This window comes from Hyperoodon ampullatus, assembly GCF_949752795.1.
Source record: "Hyperoodon ampullatus genome assembly, chromosome: 14".
Taxonomy (NCBI): domain Eukaryota; kingdom Metazoa; phylum Chordata; class Mammalia; order Artiodactyla; family Ziphiidae; genus Hyperoodon; species Hyperoodon ampullatus.
This window is the reverse complement of record NC_136927.1, coordinates 5,111,819-5,130,022: the sequence shown is the minus strand read 5'-3', so window position 1 is coordinate 5,130,022 and position 18,204 is coordinate 5,111,819. Positions and strand designations below refer to the sequence as shown.

The 18,204-nt window shown below is 53.2% G+C and overlaps 1 protein-coding gene across 1 annotated transcript; it reads left to right on the top strand.

Annotated features, from left to right (window-relative positions):
* Positions 1-154: 154 nt before the first annotated feature.
* On the top strand, positions 155-15,071 carry LOC307062577 (cystatin-9-like; the record flags this gene model as incomplete). The annotated part of the gene is made up of 4 exons (XM_079718310.1): positions 155-232; positions 12,753-12,983; positions 13,981-14,094; positions 14,834-15,071. 4 exons carry the CDS (start codon positions 155-157, stop codon positions 14,924-14,926), a joined length of 516 nt encoding a protein of 171 aa, XP_079574436.1. The 3' UTR covers positions 14,927-15,071.
* Positions 15,072-18,204: the final 3,133 nt, after the last annotated feature.

Genomic DNA, 18,204 nt, shown 5'->3' with positions numbered 1-18,204 from the left:
TGCATTGAGAGGTGGGGTCCGTAAGCTGCCTCTTCAATCTAGGTGGGCTTGTGACTCCTTCAACCGAAAACTGCAGAAGTGGCCCTGTGACCTTCAAGCTGCAGAGAAAGCTTCCCTCCCCCAGCTCCCTCAGACACGTGCCCTGGGGGAAGCCATGTGGAGAGCCCCCCGGGGTGCCCACCCGACGGCCCCAGAGGAGCTCCCAGCCAAAGCTGGCATCACCGGCCACCAGGTGAGTGGGCCACCATGGATGTCCAGCCCACCTGGACATCCAGCCCCGGCTGTCACCTGATTGCAGTCACGTGACAGCCCCAAGCAAGAGAAAATGGCTGTTGTACCGCACCTCCTAGTGTTCGAGGGATGTGTCACATGGCGGTGGGCCTGGGGCAGGTGCGTGTGGAGAGCACACAGGCACAGAAGGGGTGATGCCCAGGGAGGCTGGGTGAATGTCTCACTGGCCACGTGACCTCCAGCTTCCGCCGTGTTGAGCCTCAGGTGTCGTTCTGGGGTGGAGGGAGGGGCGGTAGAGCTCCTTCCTCGTGGGGTCGCGGGAATCCCGTGTGTTCATGTCTGTAAACACCTAGAACAGTGCACAACACATGAAGCCACTGAAGTTTGTCCCATAAATGCATCTCATGTCTCCAGTCAGAATGTCAACAGACTCGAGTTTTAGGTGGTGTCTTACAAGAGTCTAATGTCATTTTTTCAAATGAGGTGATTAGCCTTTTTTTTTCCAGTGAATTTTTTAAGAACTGCTTCAAAAGGTGAGGCTTTTCGTTCCCACAGCATAGGGGGCCACTTTCTGTATCTCAGTGCTAAATCTAGCTAGGTTCATTTTTCTGTGCCAACTACTCCATTTTAATACAGTGTTTTCATATCCACTGGGTAAGAGCCATCCTCTTTATTCTTTTCTAAATTTTATTTCCAAATATGTTGTATTTATTTATTTCTAAATATGTTGTATTTATTTTTTTTAATTTTCAAACATGTTCTGATCCTCTCTCGGGACTCTGGGAAGCGGCCACAGCTCCCCATCAGCCCCGTGAACACGAGGGTGAACAACCGACACACTTACAACCATTCTGGACCCAGACAACCACTCTGTTTTTCACTTTCAGTACCGTAGTCAATAAATTACATGAGAGCCAACACTTCATTATAAAATAGGCTTTGTGTTAGATGGTTTTGCCCAACTGCAAGCTAATGTAAGTATTCTGAGCACATTTAAGGTGGGTCAGGCTAAAGTCCAATGTTTGGTAGGTTAGGCGTATTAGATGCAGTTTTGACTTATGATATTTCAACTTACGATGAGTTTATCAGGCTGTAAGCCCACTGTAAGTTGAGAAGATCTGTATCCCCTTTTTGTGGATCATTTCTTGACTTATTTTATTCTAGCTGGTTTGGATTATGGAGAGTCTGGCTCAGGCACACTCTCCAAACCATGGGCATTGTTTTGTTTCTAATAATAATTATTGTCTCCCTAATTCACTGTGTTCTCTTGGAAGTTTTAAATGCATGTGGGCAGCCATTGACCAGGCGATAGTTGGTCTCTTGCAGACTAAAAGACGAAAGAGAACAGGGGACACAACCGGCTCCAAGAATACTAGCTTGACATCCTCTCCTGTGAACACCACACTGAGATGAGACCCAAGGAGGCAATGGTAACTGAGTCACACTAAGGCCAGTGGGGGGTTTTTTTGTTTTTGTTTTTTTTGCGGTACGCGGGCCTCTCACTGCTGTGGCCTCTCCCGCCGTGGAGCACAGGCTCCGGACACGCAGGCTCAGTGGCCATGGCTCACGGGCCCAGCCGCTCCGCGGCATGTGGGATCTTCCCAGACCGGGGCACGAACCCGTGTCCCCTGCATCGGCATGCGGACTCTCAACCACTGCGCCACCAGGGAAGCCCAGGCCAGTGGTTTTGATCAAACCTCTGGAGTGGCCAAGAGGATGACTGGTGGGGGGTGGACTGTGGAAATAAATATCTAGGCCCAAGACGGGGCTGCTCCTGCTGAAGATGCCACATCAGCAAACTGAACTTCAAGGTTCTTGTAAATGCTTCACTTGACCAGAAATGCAGAATATCCAGTCAGCCAATCCGCAAAAGCCAAGCCAACTCTGGCTCCACATTTATTTCCTTGTTCCTTGATCTTTCTAAACAAGATCAGATATGCAACCCCCGCCAATCATGCCCTGTCTCCACGTTGCTGCTTCCAACGCTCTATAAACTCGCTCTTGACCAAAATCCCTTGAGAAGAATGTGCCGCTGTACTCCCCCAACCCATGGATTATTTTCCCTTGAATAAAGGGCATCAAACTTGTTCCTAAATTGTTTTAATTTTGTCATTTGACAATCTTGTCAAGAAATAGGAAAGACAACCCACAGAATGGAAGAAAACATTTGGAAATCATATATCTGATATGGAACGTGTATCCAGAATTCATAAAGAACTCTTACAACTCAATAAGAAGGCAACTAACCCATTTTTAAATAAACCCCAATTTTAAAAGTTAAAAAATAACACAATGAAATTTTTAAAAAAAACAAATAACTCAATTTAAAGATCCCAAAGGATCTGAACAGACATGTCTCCAAAGAAGACATGCAAATGGCCAATAAGCACATGAAAAATGCTCATTGTTAGCCACTAGGGAAACGCAAATCAAAATCAAACTGAGAGACCACTTCATACCCACTACATGGTTATAAGAAGTAAGACAAACAATAACAAATTAGAATCCTCATATATTGCTGGTGGGGATTAAAACGGTGCAACTGCAAAAGGTTAAATGTAGAGTTACCACATCACCCAGCAATTCTACTCCTCTGTTGATACTGATATAAATGAAAACATGACCAGAAAAAACGTATACATGAATTCTTATAGCAGCATTATTCATAGTTTCAAAAAATAAAAAAAAAACCCAAATGTCTGTCAACTGATGAACGAGTAAACAAAATGTAATATATCTACACAACAGAATATGTTGGGCAATAAAAAGGATGTACTGATCCATGCTGCCACATGGATGAACCCTGAAAACATTATGCTATTTGAAAAAACTCAGCAACAAAAAGACCACATACTGTATAATTCTGTTTATGTTAAATGGCCAAAAGAGGCAGATTTATGGAGACAGAATGTAGACTAGTGGTTGCCCAGGGCTGGGGGTGGCAGAGGGGTGGGAAGTGACTGTTACAGGTAGGGGGTGGCTTTGGGGGATAATGAAAATGTTCTAAAATTAGATTGTGGAGATGGTTGCACAATTCTGTGAATACACTAAGAACCACTAAACTGTACACATTAACTGGTGGAATTGTGTGGTTTGTGAATTATATCTGAATAAAGTTGTTTTTAAAACATTCATCCCAAAGCTACAATTGACCCAAACCAAATGTTTTCTGCCTGTTCCCTTTCCCATCCCAAATAATTTCCGGCCACATTTCCAAGCCTCAACAAAATTAAACGAGTACAATCAAACAATTGTACTCTAATGACAAGCCAACATAGACATTTCCAGCCCACCTGACCCCTATTATCTCATTCCCAGGAAAAATCAAATTCATGATTAACTCCTCTTGTAAGAGGAAGTCCTAAGAAACTAGAGTCCAAAGGATTTAAAACCCCAAATAGAATGCCCTTATTCTTGTGTGAGTTAAAGATCCAAAGTCTTAAAGTTCACCAAGGATCCTCCCCAAATTTTTATTTGGCTCAGGCTCAGGCTGAATCTCAGCCATTGAGGCTCCTGGTCTTGGTGCCTGGGTGAAGTCCAATTTCCTGCAACAACTAGAGCCCATTTCTCACTCTGATTGGGTGTAGGGGTTTTAAAGCAGCAATTCCCAAAATGTGGTCCTTGGACCAGTAGCAGTAGCAACGCCAGCCGGGAATCTGTCAGGAATAAATATTCTTGGGCTCCAGCCCAGCCCTGCTGAATCAGAGTCTGGGGTGGAGCCCAATAATCCATGTTGAGAAACTGTGGCAGGGCTTCCCTGGTGGCGCAGTGGTTGAGAGTCTGCCTGCCGATGCAGGGGACACGGGTTCGTGCCCCGGTCCGGGAAGATCCCACATGCCGCGGAGCGGCTGGGCCCGTGAGCCATGGCCGCTGAGCCTGTGTGTCCGGAGCCTGTGCTCCGCAACGGGAGAGGCCACGGCAGTACGAGGCCCGCATACTGCAAAAAAAAAAAAAAAAAAAAAGAAACTGTGGCAGGCAGCCCCCTGGCTGGTCCCCCTGATCTCCATCTCCTGGGATTCATGCCCTTGTGTAATCCCTTTCCCCTGAGTATGGGCTGGACTCGGTGACTAGTTTTTTTTTTTTACATCTTTATTGGAGTATAATTGCTTAACAATGGTGTGTTAGTTTCTGCTTTATAAAAAAATGAATCAGTTATACATATACATATGTTTCCATATCCCCTCCCTCTTGCGTCTCCCTCCCACCCTCCCTATCGGTGAATAGTTTTTAATGAAAGGACCACAGCAGAAGTGATGAGGCATCACTGACCCACCTTTCCATAACATCTGTAGACTGTGACTTCCGCCTCGGGCACTCGATGGCTCACTGTGACCATAGGACACTCAGGCAGCCCCTGGAGAGACTCACAGACGCGGAACCAAGACATGCCAGCAGCCACATGGAGGGGCTTGGAATCAGCCCCCCACCAGCCAAAGCTGTCAAGCCTGCATCTGAGACGCATCTATGCTGACAGCCTGATGTAACCTCATGGTACCTTGGGCTGGAACCACCCAGTTTGGCTGCACCTGGATCCCTGGGGCACAGAAACTGTGAGACAGTCAATGCTCACTGTTTGAAGTTGCTAATTTGTTGCACAGCAATGGGTAACTAACTCACCAGCCCTGAGGGGATTCTGAAGCAGGCGGAAGTTGAGAACCACTGCTTCACTGAAGGAATGGTCAGAGACCCACTGAATCAGGTTTCTCACTCCTCCCCTTGCCTTTCAGCAAGGATCAGGAAAGTTTTTGATGGTCTTGTGCCCTTTCATTAAGGAGTCCTTTGGTTGCTTGTGGTTTTTTGTTTGGTTGGTTGCGTTTTTTTAGTGCCAGAATAAGTCAACACGGCTGTGAATTTCCCGAAGCAATCTTGCAATCTCATGAGGTGCAAACTCTGAGGAGGGATGTCGGGAAAGAGGGAGGGGCACAGAGACGGGGTAGGTGGGAAGCCGGAGGGCAAGGCAACCACCTTAGGATTTGCCTGCAAGGGAGTTGAGCTCTCTCCCGTGCTTATCTTAGACCATTTACACTGAAAGTCTAAAGGCAAGTGCCACAGGTCACTCCCCAAGTGAGCCCTGGCTATTGCTGGCACCGTCCCCCTGCCCCGTCCCCCTACCCACATCACTCTGTGGGGTCTCACAGCTTCTTTGCATGCCCAGGGATGCAAAAAGCTGAGAACCATTCTTTTCTTTTCTTTTTGCAAATTAATGTCAACACAGGAGCAACCCCTTCACGCTCCCAGCCACCGTCCAGGCCCCAGGAGCAGGTCACTGTGTCCCAGTTTTCCCAGGGCCTCCCTGTGGCTGGTCTGGTCACAGGTTTACATCACTGCCCTGAACTGGCCTTTATCAGGCTGCCTGTCTGATCTCTGATGTGACAGGGGCAGTGGACACACGCAGGCATCGCCCCACCTCTGGTATCTGATGCTCGCGTTTCACTACTGCTAGAGGTCACCTTTTGACTTGAACCACTGTGCGTGGATGCTGGACAGGTAGATCCAAGTCTAATTATTTAGGCTGAGTTCACGTGGGTGGTGGGAGGCTTAAGAAAGTTGAGAACAGCTGACGGGCCTGAAAAAGTAAAGAAGGTGGAAAATGGATGGAATCAGTTTTCTGTTCCCCCAAAGGGAATGTTATCTCTGCACTGACTCTCCTGTGTGATGTTTCCAAAGTAAGTGCCAGTGCTGGGCATCCGTGGTTGATCCCTGAACAACACGAATTAAAGAAGTGGAAATTTGGCCGAGTTGACGGAACTGCCACAGGAGACCCAAAACCGACTCTGAATGGACTCGTTTCAAGGAAAAGCAGCTGGCGTCTCCACTGGGGTAGCCGTCTCCGCTGGGGTAGCCGTGAAGGCAAAAAAGACACACTTGTCAGATTGGCAGCGCCTAAAGAGACCGTTTTGAAAAGAGCAGCGGTAAACACTGCCCAGAGCTGTCAAAATGAAAAGTCTGCAGGTTTCCGCACAGCGTGAGAAAGTGGCCCGGGCCGGACAGCCCCAAAGGCCCAGGCAGAGGCGCTCCGGCCACGAGGGAGGAAGAGAGGCGATTGGCTGGCGGACGATCGCGCGGATCCTCTGCCTGATTTCATCCCAGGATAGAACGAGAGCCCAGGGCTGCTGACTTGGGCGTGGAGCGGGGACGGTGGGGTTCCGTGAGCCCCAGTTCAGCGGGGCTGAGAGGTCACACAGCACAGCTGCCCACACCCCTCATGGGAACCTGACCCCAAGCCACGTGCAGGAAGAGGGGAGGGGCTGGGAAAGCTGAGTACCCGCTGTGGGGTCAGAACACAGGGACTGTACCCCCCGAGCTCCCCAACATGTGGAATCGGAAGCTGGGAGGGCGAGTTTGGCTGTCAGAGCCTTTGAAAGAGGCAACCATTCTACTCGATTCTCCAGGATGAGTTTTCTTGAGCTCTGATCCCAGTGTGAATCAGACCAAGGCCAAATAGCAACGCCCGCCCACGCCCGCCCCCGTACCTGCGTCCACCCCATCCCGGGGACCTGACAGGCAGTGATGGAGCCTGTAAAGCCCTCCTCTGCTGACCCTGTAACTGAGCAGCACCCCATGGGGCCTTCCTGGGCGGGGGGTGGCGGGGGACAGACCCCTCTCCCATATCCTCTGCTTTAGCTGCTCCCTGAAGTACCTAGATAATAGTATTTGATGCACATTTCCTGAGTTGTTTTGCAGATGTAACCCCCTGCCCCGCAACAAATGGAAGATGTTCACTGCTTGATGACCAAGAGCACGTAGCCCCAGGCCTCCTGGAGCCTAAGGACAGACAATGTGAACCCCTGTGACACCGCCCCGTTCCCTCACCATCAGCCAATCAGAGAACTGTGCACAAGCTGATCACAGACCTGCAAGCCCCCTCCCTCACCTGGCTTTTAAAAGTGCTTTGCCGAAACCCTTCCGGGGAGCTCGAGACTTTTTAGGGCACGAGCCACCTGGTCTCCTTGCCTGGCCCTGCAGTAAACCTTTCTCTGCTCCAAATTCCGACATTTCGGTTTGTTTGGCCTCACTGTGCGTAGGGCACACGAACGTGCGTTAACAACCCTACACCCCGTCACACAGCCCAGAACCCCAGTGCTCACTGCTGGTGACGAGGGTGGTCGGGACCATGCCTGGCTCCCGAGGGACGCTTGTCCCATGACCAGGGAGAAGCATGGGTGGCACAGAATTGCTTGTCAGCGCCTGGCTCTGCCGGGGTCTCTGCGGTGCCATCCACACATGACCTCGTTCATCTCATAACTGCCCTCCAAGCGGGTGCTGGTGATTCGAAATCTGTGGTCATGGAAACAGAAGCTGACTTGAATCCGAAATGTGTCCCCAGGGCTGCGAGTAGGAAGAGGTGTAAATGAGGCCCCAGCTCAGAGGTGTCAGCCCCGAGGGCCTCCGTGGCCCTGCTTTGCCTCCCCCTGGTCCTGTGCATGGCCTCCACCTCCCCCCGCCGGCTGGACCAGTGGAGGAGGCCTCACATCCTTTGTGGTAACATTTATATTTTTCTTTTTCTTTTTGTCATTTTCAGACACTGTTGTAGCTCTTCTTTTTCAGTTTAAATTTGCTGCAAGTCTAAATGGCATTCCTTAAGTAAATAAAACTCAAAGTCACATGATACCTGAGCTAAGCAGGGCGGGGTGGGGCTGGGCCCGTGCAGAGGGGCTGTCCTGGCCTTGCTCCAGCTGATCCTGATACCATCCAGGGCTCTTGGCCTTCCCCAATCAATAAATTGATCAGAGGCCAGGCAAGACATTCAGGCTGGCTTTGTTGGGGCGCCCCCTGCAGCAGGGGAGAGTGAAGACAAACAGGTTCCCTTGCTTGCTCACTCCCTGAGGGGGGGGCGAGTTTGTTCCTTACATGGGGTGAGGGTAGGGGTGTGTCCAGGGGTCGGGCTGGAGGTGTGGCTTAGGTGGTCTGCCCACCCCTTAGGTGGTGGGGTGTTCAGGGGGCATGCGCAGTACCCTGCTTGTGCTCCAGGCTCTTCAAAAGTGGCAGTTGGGTTTTTTGGTCTCTTTTGTCCAGAATTTGCCCTAACTGCATACATGCAGTTATTTTTAGTCCCATAATGTTTCTTTGTATTTTGTTGCTGGAGGAGAGGTGTGTCCAGGTGCAAGCATCGCAGAACGGCAGCAAAGGGTCCCAGGTCCCAGCCTGTCTCAATTCCTCTGGCAGACGGTGGTCACACAGCTCCGTCCTGGGGTTCTCTCTGCCCATGTCTTCCTCTGACCACGTGGACCCTAGGCACATCCTTGTTTCCCAGCTCCTGGGGAGCCTGGGGGATCTTGGGCTATTTGGGTGGGGCCCCGAGGGGAGTGTCAAGCAGGAGGTGGTCTGGAAGCCAAGCATGCGATCCTGGGCAAGGAGGCACAGACAGGAGGGGCCGGTCAGTCTGGGCAGTGAGTTCAGGGCACCAGACCCCCCCGGAAGGACGGCTTCGAGCTGTGAGTTTGGGGGCGTTGTCCGGGAGGATCATTGTGTGTCCTGCGGAGTGATGACCGACTGCTCACCCCAGCTCCCCAGAGAAGGGCTGGTGGTTGGTCCTGGCCATGGCCCACACTCTCCGATCCTTGAAAGGGTTGCTTCCAGCACACAGAGCTGGGCTTCACGGAATCAGGCCCATTTCAGTGAGTACTTCTGGAGAACTCCCTGTGAGACGCCCAGGGGGTGCTTGGTGCCAGCAGCACGAACATGAGCATGACAGAAGCCCTGCCTCCCCCGGGAGACAGGCCAACCGGTGCCCATGATCCGGTCCAAGGAGACAGAGCTCTTCCAACGGGAGTCAGGACAGCCTTAGAAAAGAGGTGACACTTGGCCTGGGCCCTGAGGGATGAGTAGGAGTCTTGAGGGCAAAGGTAGCCCAATCCCAGGTAGAGGCAGGGCCAGGCAGAGGGGCCCCAGATGGGACTGCACACCTTCTGGGTTTCCTGGGCCCCGGCTCTGTGTGTGCCCACATCTCAGGGCCTCCCAGCCTGAGGCCCACATTCACCCTTCTTCCCTGGGCTCTTGTCTGGATGTGTCCGTAGCTCTCAGTCTGGGAAGGGAGACCACCAGACCACCAAGGACTCGGGGGCTCTGTACACATTTGTCAGGGCCAGCCGTGTCCATGTGCTGTGTCCTGGGCTGGCTGTGGCCACGCCATCCTCTCCTGGGTTGCACTGAGAGTAGGGGTGCTGTGCACAGGGGTCCACACCGTCCCTTGTATGAGAGTGTGTGTGGACACCCACGTTGAATGCACAGGGCTGCTTGCCCTCAGGACATGCACAGGACAGACCCATGTTTTTCAGGCTCCTCTAGTGACAAAGTGTGAGTGGCCACTGTGGGCATTGCTGGCCTCTGTCGGGATACTTGCTATCCATCCAGGTGTGTGTCAGGACTCACTCATGTCTCCACAGCCTGTTCCCCCCGAAAATCCACTGAGACGTTCCTACAATTGCTGACCACCTCATCTCACCCCTACACCTGCACATTTACTCTCCTGCAAAAAAAGCCACGTCCTTTCCGTTTCCTTTGCAGTTTTAGTGAACTTACAACCATCTGAGGAAACAGACAACCTGTTGTGGATTTTTTGGGTTACATCACTTTATGGAAAAGATGACTGACAGACAAAAGCTGCACACATCCAATGTCTACACTTAAGAGTTTGGAGGTTGAGAAGATGTGGCACGTATATACAATGGAATATTACTCAGCCATAAAAAGAAATGAAATTGAGCTATTTGTAATGAGGTGGATAGACCTAGAGTCTGTCATACAGAGTGAAGTAAGTCAGAAAGAGAAAGACAAATACTGTATGCTAACACATATATATGGAATTTAAGAAGAAAAAAAATGTCATGAGGAACCTAAGGGTAAGACAGGAATAAAGACACAGGCCTACTAGAGAATGGACTTGAGGATATGGGGAGGGGGAAGGGTAAGCTGAGACAAAGCGAAAGAGAGGCATGGACATATACACTACCAAACGTAAGGTAGATAGCTAGTGGGAAGCAGCCGCATAGTACAGGGAGATCAGCTCGGTGCTTTTTGACCGCCTGGAGGGGTGGGATAAGGAGGGTGGGAGGGAGACGCAAGAGGGAGGGGATATGGGAACATATGTATATGTATAACTGATTCATTTTGTTATAAAGCAGAAATTAACACACAAAAAATAAATAAAATAAAAGAATCTTAAGCTAAAAAAAAAAAAAAAGAGTTTGGAGGTTGGGATCTATGTGAGAAAGCTCCCACTGTCCAGGCTATACACGGATCACCTTCACATTTTTATTTAATGTTTTTCTTTTCTGGTGTTGAGAGCACTCATTCAACATCTGACCTTTCAGCCCAGGTGCGAGTCCGCAGCAGTGTCAGCTCCAGGACCTATGTCGTAGAGCACACACCCAGAAATTGTCCATCTTGTAAGTAAAATTTATATCCTCTGACCAATATCCCCTCCAGTTGCCTCCTTCCAGCCCCGGGAACCAGCATTCCACTTTCTGCTTCTGTGACTTTGAGTACTTTGGAGTCCTCATGAAAGTGGAATCAAGCAGTGTTTTGTCCTGTGTCTGGCTTCTGTCACTAAAATTTCCTCCTGGTCCATCCACATGAATGCAACGTCCTTCTGTTTCGAGGTTGAACGGTAGTCCAGAGACACAACCTCTTTCCGGTTTTCCTGCACATCTGGCTGCTTCTCACACCTGATCATATTGCCTTGCTTCTTTGTTGCAAACACCAAATGGCAAAATGACATCTTCCAGCCAGGACTGAGTCCTGTGCTTGGACACCAGGGAACGGTGACCATGGAATCTGCTTGAAAAAAAAAATCACAGGGAATTCCCAGGCAGTCCAGTGGTTAGGGCTCTGAGCTTTCACTGCCAAGGGCCAGGCCAAGATCTCAGGGAGGAGTCGGGGGAGGATGGGATGTGAGCTGGTCTCGTGCACCTGGGCACCCCGAGGAGGGGAGGCCTGGGCAGGGTTCACAGCGCCTGCTCCCGGGAAGACAGCAGCTCTAAGCAAGTCAGTGTCGGGCGGGGGTGACAGGGGTACAGAAAGTCAGGGTCAAAGCCCCTTCTCTCCCCCCATAGGCACCATCTGCTCACTGATGCCGGGCTTCTGGAAACCCACCTTGTTCTCTGTCCCCAGGCATGGTATTCTTACTCCTTCTCTGATCCAGTGTGGCCCCCAGAAACCATTCTCAAGCCCCCAGCCCACACAAGTGAGTGACTTCTCATTGTGACTCTGCTGTGGCCACTCCCGGGGACCCTGAACTGTGCTACTCAATGTGTGGACCAGAGGCAGGGACAGCACCGTCCCCTGGGAACCAACCAAGAGGCACATTCTCCGGGCCTGCACAGACCAGCTGGGTCAGGATCCTGGAGGAGGGCAAGGCCCAGGGTTGGGGGCATCCACAGACCTCGGGGGATGCTGGGCCCCTCGGAAGTGCTCCAGTAGCTGCAGACGGAGGCTAAAGGCCTGTTTCGGGGGCACAGAGGCAAAGTCTTGTCTGGAAAGGGTGTGTGTGTCATCATCCCAGAGCTGGTTTGTGCGCCAGCTGGAGGCTTGACAGTCTCTTCCTCGGACGCAAACCCAGCACACAGGAGTTGTGTGCCCGCTGAGCTGTGGCCCCGAGGCGCCGAGACACTGGCGTCTCCCGCGGACTCAGCTCAGCCTCCTGAGCGCCTTGGCTTCCTCCCCTCTCTCTGCTTCCCCCTCACTCACTCTGCCTCCTCCGGTGACACCCCCCGACAAAGGGGTACCCCGGGCCCAGGGTGTGTCAGTGGCCACCCTCCAGTCACACCTCTGGAAGGAGGGCGTGTCCGTCAGGGAACCCGGGGCGGAGGGATTGTGTCACGGGAGAGACAGGGATTTGGCGGGAAGCTCCTGCTTCTAGAACTTGAAAGTCTTCTCCCCCGGCACCCGCCCAGGGGCCTGGGCACCTGTGTTCCAGAACTCGAGGGGGCTGGGGGCCGCGGGGGACAAGGACGCACCTGCACTTGTCAAGACCTCGGCCCTCTGCTGCTTTCCTAGCGTGAATACACTTCCCCTCTGGGCAGGCCGCCTCTGTCACCCACAGAGCTGGCTCTGGGCCACTCAGCCTCTTGGGCTCTGTCCGTCCTTGTCTCACTGACCCTCACCTACTGCTGTGTCCAGGGACCCCCTTCTACTTAAATCACTTGCAATTCTGACCTTGATTCATTTTCTGAATCTGGGGCACAAAAATAAGCCTCCCCTCCCACTGAGGTGCTGAGAGAAGCATATGGCTGGGCTTCAGCTGCCGGGGTCCCTCCTCCACGGCTGGTCCTTCTCCACCCACCCTGCCTGGGTCTCGCTTCTCTTTCCTGAACAGGAGGCAATTTTATCAGCTTTGGATGGAGGAGGCAGGGTCACAAGAGGGAAGGGACAGGGTGTGACGCCAGAGGGGAGGACCAGGGCCAGGAGCATGTCCCAGAGCAGATGAACTGGCCCAATGCCCAGGGAGGCTGGGTGGGAGCCGGCGCAGGGAAGGGCGACGCCTGGGTGTCCGGGCGCCCACAGCCATGCTGTGTCAGCAGTGGAGGTGCAGGTGGGCTCAGCCCTGGGCCCTGTTCCTGCTTCTCTTCGGTCCCCAGCTCCTGGTGACTCATGGCTGGCAACCCCAAGGGGAAGGGAGTGGTGAATACCAAGCAACCTTGGAGCTTTACTTCCCTGCCACTGTGGAGTACGCCGTACATGTATTCAACCAGAGGAGCCAGGACAGCAATGCCTACAAGGTGGTGCGCATCCTGAGGTCGTGGAAGGAGCCGGTAGGTACCACATCCTCCCCCGTTGCTGTTAACAAAGGGCCAGCGGCACTAGGGGAGTTAACATGGGATCTTGATCATCGTTTGAAGCCCGTAAAGTAGAGGGAAATATTAATACAATCTATTCGGTTGGTTTCAGTTTTTATAAAAGAAATAACTTGGGAACGTTTTAAACTTCAGTCAGTCTACTCACATGCAAGGTGTATTTTCAGTTTTCATCATTTCTGACCTTGTTTAATGAAGAATGACCAAATATGGACTAAGAGGGGATAAAGCTATTTAGTTAAAAAAGAGGCAGACAGAAAATACTGGATTAGAGAGATTTCGAATAGATTTCAAAGAAATAACATTAAGATAGGTTAATTTAAGAAAATCAGAGAGAGAGAGAGACACAGAGACATTCACAGAGGGAGGGGGAGAGCGACTCGGGAGTCACAGGCCCCCGTGGTCCTGAGAAGCCTCTGGGAGCTCGTAGCCTCTCCTCTGACTCCGCGTGTTCTGGGCTCCCTCTGGGTCCCCACCTACGTGGACAGAGTGTGATTTACACTCTTCCCAGATGGCATTCTTAACCCTAAAATGTTCCCCTAGCAACGCAGTCTCTACAGAATGCAACCAGGGGTGTGATTTTCACGGTGCTGCAGACACGAACACCGAGAACACTCCACGGTAGAAGAACTTCTGGTCCTGTGTGTGCTTGTGTGTCCTTGTGTGTGCTTGTGAGTATGTGTGTGTGTGAGAGAGAGAGGGTGTGTGTGTGTGTGTGTGTGTATGTGTAGCAGTAGCTTTGTGTGGCATTTGTCTTGCTGTAGGGCAGGTGAAAGGGGTGACAAGGGGGCACAGAGGGGAATCTCCCTTTCTCAGCACTGATCTATCCAGCAAAGTTTGAGACTCAGCACCCCACTCCTCAGGTCCCTGTCCTGCCTACACTACGTGGATCTAATCTATTGGCTACATAACGGGCAGGAAGGCTGTGTCCACTTAAGTGTCTGTACAAACCCAGGTTGATTTTGGCATCGTGTTCTCCACGGAGCTGCAGCTCGGCCGAACCAGGTGTGGGAAATTTGATGAAGACATTGACAACTGTCCATTTCAAGCAAGTCCAGACGTGAACAATGTAAGACACGCGACAGCGGCCCTCAGGTTACACGGCCGTGGACGCTGCCTCGGAGCAGGGGGTGTGGGGAGTGATGACAGTGCCATTCCAAGGGACACAGAGGGGCATTTGCAGGACGGAGCCCAGCCAGGCAGGCCAGCCCCAGTCACTTGTATGCCCCTGGCCTATCTAGGCGCTGCACCCCAGGTCACACTGGGGTCAGGTTGCTCCTGACCACTTGGGTCCAGGTCACCTGGGCCAGAGATGGGAATGTCCCCTCCCTGGTGTTCACCCACCTCCCTTCCCTGCCTTCAGGAGAAGTGCGGGGGGCAACAACATCACCTTGGCCGAGTAGCCCCCTCTCGGGTCTCACTGCCACTGACCCAGAGCCCGAGGGGTGGAAGCTGAGGAGCCCCACTGCCCTCCCTCCCAGGCCCTGCCCTCGTGATAAGGCGGGTGAGCCCCGCCCCGGGACAAACCCGAGTTAGATCAGAGTCCCTGCTGGGACGCTGGGGGCATGGGTCACACTGGGACATCCTGGGAGACGGGTCCCTGGAGACCACAGAGCTGGAGAGGGGAGAATGACCCAGGTGCCTCTGGGGTCAGGAGAGTGTCCCAGGTCGGGAACATCCAGGACTGAGGGCCAGAGCCTGCACCCCCAGCTGCCCACCTCAGGAAGGCAAGGTTGGGGGTAGATCTGGAGCCACATGCTTCCCAAGGGCCCTCCCGCCACTCTCTGTCCCTGTGCTTTGTCCCGCAGACCATCACCTGCTTCTTTACAATCGACACTGAACCCTGGAGAACAAGGTTTCAACTCCTGAACAACACCTGCTCGGAGGGCTCCACTGAGTGAGACCACATACCAGCCTGGGCTCGGCTGTCCTCCTCCTGGGCACCAGTGATGCCCTGTCGTGGCCCTTCAGTGGCTGAGCAGCTCTGGTTCCGTCCTCTGTACGAGCAGGTGTCTGGGTGTCACATCCGGGCAATGTGGACATTCCTCCCTGTGATTTCCTCCCGTAGAATTGGTCATTAAACGTCAGCACTGCAAGCAGCTTTGTGCCGCCTGGTTCCAGAGGTTGGGGGCTGGGCAGCTGAGGCTGTCCTGCCAGCAGGGCAGCCGGCTCGGCCCAGGGGGTGGGTTTCTCCCCTGTGGACACCTGAGCCAGCCGCAGGTGGCACAATCTAGGAGCACGGGTGCGTCTGAGCTGTGTCTCCGGGCTCAGCATCCCTGCCCCAGGGCGGCCATTCAGAGGTGGGTGTGCAGAAGCCCGTGGCTGTGCTGGGACTCTTGGTAGCAGCCACGTGGACCTTCTCCCTCCTTGCCTCCTCTCCTGGTGCTGCCGCGATCACGTCCTGAGTCAAAACCTGCTCCCAAGTGTGTGTCGCAAGGTCTCCTGGAGAGGGGACCCTTGGTGTGGTGTGAAGACTCCAGCAGAGCCAAGGGGAGCCCCGACACGGGCATCCTCGCTGTTGGTGGGCGTTGCTCAGCATAGGCACAACTGTGCTCTTGCCCCCCTGCCACCTGGGCCTGGACCAGGCAAGTTGCTCTCCAAGACCCTCCCCCACCCCTCCTCCTTCTCCCTCTGAGGCCTTTCCTGACTCCTGGCTGTTTCCGCCAAAGGAAGCTTAAAGGATCCTTTACGCACTGTGATTCTCATCGTGTTTCCAAGGAATCGACGCCACAATTCTCCTCAAGCAACTCCTGGGAAAGGGTCTCCTCTGAGGTCACCCCAATGTGGGGAAGCCTCCCGGCCCTTTATGAGCTCAGCCCTTTCCTGGGGCTGTGGAGGGACCCCGGGAGGGGCGTCAAACCCGGCTTCTGCCAGGGCTGGTGCGCTGCCTGTCAGCCCACACGCGTGGGGCTTTGCCAGTGCATCTGCCCCTGGAGGGGAGCTGCAGGGCCTGGGTTTGTCCCGACCCCACTATCCCTCACTAGTCCAGAAGGTAGGACACCCGCGCTGCTTAGCTTGGTGAGCACAGGTGTGGACTGAGGGACCTGTCCTGGTGGGAGGAGCCTCCTCCCTGACCCTGCACACCTCTGCCTGGAATGGTGTGTGCTGGGCCCCTTCCTCCTACTGGAATCTGTGCTCTGAAGAATCAGGGAAGTGGGTTTCTGGCCCTGTTGTCCATGCCTGGGCAACACCCCGCCGGAGGCAGAGGCAGGATTGCTGGGCTCCAAGCACAGCCCACAGCTAAGGCAGGCACCCCCCTCTCCTGAAACGAGAATATAGTGGGGACTGTGCCCTCCCAGCTGCTGACCTGTCGGCCATAGGCTCTGGGTCACCAAGGCTTGCAGCTGGGCATCGAGAGGGCCATGAAAGGAAATGCAGCATCAGTGACCAAATGCCTTGCCTCCAGACCCTGTGTTCTGCTCTGTGCCCACTTGCCCATCTGCCAGGGACAGATTCGGACACTTTCCTCAGCTTTCCCACGTGTCAGGGTCCAGGCACAGCCCTGGGGCTCAATAAATAAGGACTCAACACAAAGGAATAAGCAAGTGGAGACCTTGGGAGGACTTTGCAGTTGCCCGGGCCTCTCCGGTGGACAGGAAGGGGCGGGGCTGTCTGGTGATGGACACAGGGACACACCCAGCAGCTGGCCGTCCCTTCCCTGTATACTCCTCAGCCCGCTCCCCCGTCTGCGCCTCCCCCAGCCCTGGTCCCCAGACTCCCAGGGAACTAGAACAGCCGTGGGATTTGGACGCTGGTTTCCTCGTCGTGGTTGTCAGCCCGGGAAAGCAACATGCCCTGCTGGAGGTGCATTTGTGACTCTTTCTCCTTTTTTTCCCCCCAAATTCTTGATGATCTATGCTGGGGGGATGGGAGTGAATGAAAAGGGTGAGGGAGATTAAGAGGTACAAAAGTCTAGTTATAAATGAGATACAAGGATGTAATGTCCAGCATGGGGGCAGCCAATCATATTGTAATAACTTTGTATCAATAGGGTGACAGATGGTAACTAGACTTATCTTGGGGCTCACTTTGTAACAAAGAGGAATATTGTTGTGCAGTTGGAACTAACAGTGTTGTAGGTCAATTACGCTGTAATTTATAAAAAAGAGCTGAGGTATTTCTCCCCCAAGTCCTGCATTGGCGGTGGGCTCCTCTCAGGAGCATCAGGCACCCCGCTGTCCAGCCCACCCCTCACAGATGCTCACCGCAGGCAAGTCCTGCCAGAGGAGGAGTCCCAGGGAGGGTTCACCTGTCAGCCAGGTGGGCTTCGACCTGCTCCTGTGTGGCTGTTGACACTTACCTGGCTGGCCCTCACCTGCACACCAGTGCTGTAGTTTCCACACCTACATTTTGGAGCGTGCTTCCTTCTTGTCATATTGACCCGCTTCACCATCTCAGCCCAGCCCTACACATACATACACACACACACACACACAGCGAGAGCCTGCCTCCTCCATGGCCTCTGCTGAAGCGTATCTCCTGGTCATGACGTCTTTAAGCCTCCCCTCCCACACCGAACCAGAGCTGATCTAGGTGACCAACAACACAAAGAGGTGATGGTGTGTCACATCTGAAGCTGGGTCACCGAGCGCGCCGTGGCTTCCGTCCCCGTCTCTTGGACACTCTGTCCAGAGGAGCCCATCCCCCTCACCCAGCGCACAGAGGCCAAGTGGAGAGACCCGCACCGAGGACAGCAGACACCACCTGCCGACAGCCAACACCAGCCAGCAGCCGGGAGGGCAAGCCGCCTGGAGAATGGGTTCTCCGGGGCCAAACTCACCTTCAGACAAGCGCAATGCCGTCAGAGCCTGAGTGTGACCTCAGGATAGGTGACATCAGCCAAGCCACCCCAGACCCCTGGTGCACAGACACCACGGAGACATAAATACATTGCTTAAGCACCAAGGGCAGGGTGATGAGTCACTCAGCATTAGATTATACCTCTTACCCTGTGCGAGCACACACACGTGTGCACACACACACACATGCACAAATGCAGCCTACTCTCCGTGTACCATCCCTCTTGCATTTTTCTGCCTCAATTCAAAGCCAAAAGTAAAACACAAATCTCTAAATGATACAGCTAGCTCCCAGGTTGGATCAGGGGGCTTAAAACTGTTTCTAAAGCCATTTTGCTGTGTCTTCCAGAGTCCTGGGCAGGGATATTTCTGTGGAAATC